A 6,472-nucleotide genomic window follows, 5' to 3' on the forward strand; every position below is an offset into this window, starting at 1 on the left:
GTGTAGATGAAGGGGAGGACACAGGTTAAAGAAGGATTTTTAAGGCTTGAGACATGGATTGTGTATGTGTGCTATTCAGAGAGCGAATGGGCAAGACCAAATATTTAAGTGCCTTTGAACGGGGTATGGTGATAGTGGGTGCTAGGCGCACCAGGGGGTGCAACTCAATATTAGGAAGGTGTTCTTAATGTTTTGTAGACTTAGTGTACTTCAAAAATGAATGTTAGGTTATAGGCAATACTTATAAAAAATGAATTTGATAAGTTAGGTGTAGGCATACTTTCTTCCTCAGTGTTTCTAAATGAAAAGTTATTTATGTAGCTAATGTTTTGTGCGGTGAAGTGTCACTGAGAAGGCCTGAGAATATGCTTATTTACCATCAATGTTATTATATCAGCACAATAAAAAGGATGACAGACATGGAAATATAGTTTTCAAATGTTTTTATTTTCTCATCATGTTTCTTTCTTTGTGAAAATTAAACGATGACATAGAATAATAAATATACATTCATAGATTTGTTCATAATGCAATTAAGGTTCAAGTTGACTTCCATTTAAAAATAATTATAATAGCTAAACGTAAACAAGTGCCACCCCATAGGTAAAGGCTACATTCTCCATTCAGGAGAGGCAGATTTTACAGCATGTAGTTGACAAGAAGAGGCTACTTCACTGTAGGTTCTCTAAAGCCACATCACATTTGAGAGTCTTGACTCCACAGGGAAATGTCTGACGGACGGACCATGTCATGCACCCTCTCGGCGCGTCCTGGCATGGTCTGGGATACACCCCCCTTGCTGTCACTGCGCCTTGGGGTGCTGCGTTATCCTGGACTCCGCACACTGGCGAGAAGCCTGGCGGGTATCATCCCTATCGCTGTATTTCGTAACAATTCTCCTGCATATTGTCAGTAAATTGCTTAGCTGATGGTGCAACTCTGTTTGCTCTGTCCGCCGCCGATAGCTTTCTCTTTTATGTACCTTAAGTCACTGTGCACGCTTGGTCGGCGCGCGAACGGTTCCACAATTCCGTATGCCTCGCAGTCTTTGAATTTTTTATTTCTGAAAGATTTTCTTCTGCTGTTTTGCAGCACTTCGCAATACTGTAAGGACACTTTGCGGTGAGAGTCCGGGCTCATCTCGTTGGGCAGTTTAGCCATGGTAAAAAGAGTCTGAAACATCTGGTCGACATTAGTGTTGCGTTTTGCAGAGATCTCATAGTAGGCACACTGTTCATCACCAACCACCAGCTGCTCAATCTCCTCATTCTGAACCTCCCGGTTAAACTCCCGGTCACACTTGTTCCCGCAGATAACGATCGGGACATCCACGTTTTCTTTGGTTTTGTTTTTCAGGCAGGACTTGGTCTCATAAATTTGACGCTTCAGGCGCTGCACCTCTTGGAAGGAGTCTCTGTTATCCAGACTGAACACCAGGATGAAAACATCACCTGAAAGAGCAAGGGAAGGCACGTTAATATCGCAGCTCAAAAAGTCCATAATTACATAGGCCTAGGCTAAATGTGTACAATAAAAGTTTTGCATAGAGCATTATTGCATGCATGATTTTAAAAATCCCATACATTTAATTTCGATGTAGCTGTAAATTCCAGTGTTGCTTTCATTCATATTATTTGTTTTGTTAGTTCAGAGTTAAGCTTACCAGTAAGGATAGAGAGTCTCCTCATAGCGGGGAAGGGATGGTTTCCAGAGGTGTCCAGAATGTCCAACTGGTACACATCTCCCCGAATGCTGTATAATTTCCTATGAAAGTCCTCGATTGTGGGCGTATACTGGTCCTCGACTTTTTTATTCAGAAACCGAGAGATGATGGCCGTCTTGCCAACTTTTGTAGAGCCCAGAATCACCATCCTGTGGCAATTTTTGGCCGGGATGTTAAACTCGTTCTCGGAAGGCGACATTTTCTTGATCGTGTTTGCAAGCTTTGTGCACCGACGTGGGTCTTTGGTGCGACAGCGAGATGCTGAATTGAACCCCTAATCGTTTAGAGGGATGTTGTGTGTTTGTAAGCGTTGCTGCTTTGCTGAATCTGAGGAGAGCGGGACTGGGTATATATAGGCGATGCTGACCACTCCTCCTAGTCGCGTCATGCATTGCGCATTGGTCTGAGGGGAGAAAGTTTGTAGTTGCGTCAGTCTGTCCAGTCCCTATGCATAAGCAGACAGTAATTATATAAACTGTTTTGAGAAAAATACAAAATGATTTGCGTAAAACAATATAAATATTGGCCTACCTAAAAACACATGCATACAGAATGCGCAAATTCAACAGTTCAATTCATACATAAAAATATGTTTACTAACATAATAACCATAATCCAAAAATGTTTTCATAAATAGAAATGCAAAATCATAATACAGTCAATCTCCTCTTTCGGTGGGGACTCAGGGGTTCCAAAAAACGGCGTTATCCACCATGGCAATAAAAGGCATTTTGCAAAAGCAATACCCCTCAAACAGGACAAATACTCAATCTGATAGTTTCATTATTTAGGTAATTATTATTATTATTATGGCCCGTGTGCATTATTGTGTGCAAATAATAACATTATAAATTGTTAGGCTACTACGAAACATAATAGTTAATTTGCATAGGCTTATTTCATGTCAATAACACATTTCACCGTCAACAAGAAATTAACATACACCGTCCTTCACCTAGTTTCTGTTTCACGAGACGTCTAGTTTCTTGTACCCTGCCATGAAAGCCATCAGCGTATAGCGCGGGAAGCGCAATGATTTCGGCCACGTGTTTGTAGACCGCTAGATAGCGCTACGGTATGAAAAGGATGAGATACAGAATAATAAAAACATTCTGCTGGAACTAGAAAAGGTATTTGTTTTGTCGCAGCAGTTGCAGACTGATGCGAGCACACCAACGCAGGACCACAGTAAAATGCTTAATATCATAAGCAGGAAATAATTGTGGAAATAAAAAATGACCTCCACCTTATACAACATATTATATTTGTATCCACAGAAGCTTAATCTGCATGATAAATGCTCCCGAGTGGCCCAGTGGTCTAAAGCACTGCATCGCAGTGCTAACTGTGCCACTAGAGATCCTGGTTCTAGTCCAGGCTCTGTCGCAGCCTGCCGCGACCGGGAGGCCCATGGGCGGCGCACAATTGGTCCAGCGTCCTCCAAGGTAGGGGAGGGTTTGGCCGGCAGGGATGTGGGTTCGTTTCCCACGGGGGGCCAGTATTGAAAAAAAAAAAAAAAAAAACCTTGTATGCATTTACTAACTGTAAGTGGCTCTGGATAAGAGTGTCTGCTAAATGACTAAAATGTAAAAGCACAAACATGTATCCTATCAACCAAGTAATTAGACTACTGAGTCACCAATAATACAAAGGGTCTTGACTTTTTCTCCATGCTTAACTAAAATTAAGGCCACTAAAGCATGTCTGCATTTTCCAAACAATGTGACAGCAGATTTTGATAATTTGCTGCACCCTAAACTGCATTAAACCTCAGTCTAGTAGTCCATATGAATGTGACATGGACACCCACTTTATATAACCATTGGATAGCATGGAGACTGACTCTGGCAGTTGAGGAAACTAAAACTAGCTGAACTCACACAGTTTTCACCCAGGTAACACATGATCAGTGCTGAGCTCTGGGTACTTTATATTTGTCTGTGATTTTCTGGGCCCAGTTTTTGAAAAGGTATCTATCCGGATTCAGTCTATCGGATAGGATTAAATGCACATCAAATAGAATGAATAGAACAGGTTCCCCATTCAAGTCAATGATTTCTTCGTTCTATTCATTCTATTTTTATGCTGTGAATCCTATCCGATAGGCCAGAGGTCAAGTCAGTGAAACAGTCATCTCACAGAGGGCAGCAGGCCATCTCACAGAGGGCAGCAGGCCATCTCACAGAGGGCAGCAGGCCATCTCACAGAGGGCAGCAGGCCATCTCACAGGGGGCAGCAGGCCATCTCACAGAGGGCAGCAGGCCATCTCACAGAGGGCAGCAGGCCATCTCACAGGGGGCAGCAGGCCATCTCACAGGGGGCAGCAGGCCATCTCACAGAGGGCAGCAGGCCATCTCACAGGGGGTAGCAGGCCATCTCACAGGGGGCAGCAGTCCTCCCAATCAAATGAGTATGGACTCTCCTGCTGTGTTCAGATGGAGGCAGCCTAGAGGTATATAATAGGGTTATTCTAAAGATAGAGCAGGGGGTTGTTGGTGACTCAGAAGCCAATCAGCACTTTACACACCAACCACCTGGTCTCTGTGTCACCTCCTCAACTTGATTGTGACGCTGGCCGGCCTAATTTAGTGTAGATCATGCATTGCTGTCAATGGAAGATTTATGATTTGTAATTTTAGTAAATCCCTTCATGCACCTGTAAGCAAGGTCTGTGCTATACAATGTTCCCTGTATCCAACAGGCTTATAAATCAGACATGCTTTTACTGATTAATGGTATAGTGCACTGTGCCACCCTGTGCCCAGCACTGTGGTTTGGTTGGCAAGATTTATGGCAAGGGGAAGTCCCCCTCCTTCCTTCCCAAACTGTAGTCTAAGTTCCTCTTTTGCTTGTGTGTGTGTGTTTGTGTGTGTCACATCAGTACTTAACCGACCAGGTGAACAGGCCATGTGTGTGTGTGACTGTGTGTGTGACTGTGTGTGTGCGTGTGTGTGCGTGTGTGTGTGTGTACGTGTGTGTGTGTCTGTGTGTGAAAGAGTGTCTGTCTGTCTGTGTCTTTCTGTGTACAACCCCCCAGGTGATATTTAACAGTTGTGTCAAACCAGACTACCTAACATTTGCATATCAAATTCTACTCAATAAAGACAATACTTGATAAGTAGATACAACAGAGATGATATTTACAGTGACTTAACTACTGAATGGGTCTTATAACATTTTACAGCACTTATTACATTTTACAGCACTTATTTCATTTTACAGCACTCAATACATTTTAGGGCACTTATTAAATTTTACAGCACTATTTTCCAAGTCTGCTCTACTAGTATTGACTTTGACCACTTCTTTATCTAGCCTGCGAGGGCACATTGAAGCTTTCTGTGATGAAACCGAATCAGATTCCTCTCACCTCGCTGTGACCAGCTCCAACTCTGGGTTTGTGTAACGAGGGCGGAGTGGACAGGTGCTACGGCCCTGTTCATTGGTCGGTAATTAGACCACTGTGTATCCTCTGATGAAGCTATACAGAGACACGTGCAATGTGGTTCTTTAGCCAGACGCTGCTATTAGACTATATGAGGCTGCTGGAACAAATAGATCTGTTCAGGTTCTCACCTAGCCCCAAATGAGTAGGCTACTCTTGTCAATTTGACATTTTAGTCATTTAGCAGACGCTCTCATCCAGAGCGACTTACAGTTAGTGAATACATATTTTTTATTTATATTTTATACTGGCCCCCCGTGGGAATCGAACCCACAACCCTGGCGTTGCAAACGCCATGCTCTATCAACTGAGCTACATCCCTGCCGGCCATTCCCTCCCCTACCCTGGACGACGCTGGGCCAATTGTGCGCCGCCCATGAGTCTCCCGGTCGCGGCCGGCTGCGACAGAGCCTGGATTCGAACCAGGATCTCTAGTGGCACAGTTAGCACTGCGATGCGGCGCCTTAGACCACTGCGCCACTCAGGAGAGACAACTGGAGCTACGCTAGTCTACTAGCCTAGCCTACACTGTGTTAGAACAACTGGAGCTACGCTAGTCTACTAGCCTAGCCTACACTGTGTTAGAACAACTGGAGCTACGCTAGTCTACTAGCCTAGCCTACACTGTGTTAGAACAACTGGAGCTACGCTAGTCTACTAGCCTAGCCTACACTGTGTTAGTACAACTGGAGCTACGCTAGTCTACTAGCCTAGCCTACACTGTGTTAGAACAACTGGAGCTATGCTAGTCTACTAGCCTAGCTTACACTGTGTTAGTACAACTGGAGCTACACTAGTCTACTAGCCTAGCCTACACTGTGTTAGAACAACTGGAGCTACGCTAGTCTACTAGCCTAGCCTACACTGTGTTAGTACAACTGGAGCTATGCTAGTCTACTAGCCTAGCCTACACTGTGTTAGAACAACTGGAGCTATGCTAACCTGTTAAACCGGTTTTCCTGGAGCTATACTACACTGTGTGTGTATGTAGGGGATGTGAGAAACTTACTCCTCAGCCTGAAGTGTCCCCACTTGCGCCACCGAATAGCTAGTTTTTTGTGTGACTGGTAAGACGCGTCGGGAGGGCGGTCACGTGTGCTAGCAAAGCAGAGGTCCTGGGTTGGAGCCTCGGTGTGAGACGAATCAGGAGGAAGTGGTACTCTCTAAGCAAGCAGGGTGACGTCCTTTACATGAACATACAGGAGGCTTACCCAAGGATATCTGGTGAGCTTGGAATAACATAGATACACGGTGTGTGTGTGTGTGACCTGTCGTGACCCCTCCACCTCCTGCCAGGCAGGTTA

General features: G+C 44.5%; 1 protein-coding gene across 1 annotated transcript; it reads right to left on the reverse strand.

Annotated features, from left to right (window-relative positions):
- Positions 1-428: 428 nt before the first annotated feature.
- On the reverse strand, positions 429-2,027 carry LOC121570348 (dexamethasone-induced Ras-related protein 1-like). The gene is made up of 2 exons (XM_041881804.2): positions 1,664-2,027; positions 429-1,451 (listed from the first exon to the last, which is right to left on the reverse strand). The coding sequence occupies exons 1-2, from the start codon at positions 1,920-1,922 to the stop codon at positions 922-924; spliced, it is 789 nt and encodes a 262-aa protein (XP_041737738.1). The 5' UTR covers positions 1,923-2,027; the 3' UTR covers positions 429-921.
- Positions 2,028-6,472: the final 4,445 nt, after the last annotated feature.

This window comes from Coregonus clupeaformis, chromosome 7 (genome assembly GCF_020615455.1).
Source record: "Coregonus clupeaformis isolate EN_2021a chromosome 7, ASM2061545v1, whole genome shotgun sequence".
Lineage (NCBI taxonomy): Eukaryota > Metazoa > Chordata > Actinopteri > Salmoniformes > Salmonidae > Coregonus > Coregonus clupeaformis.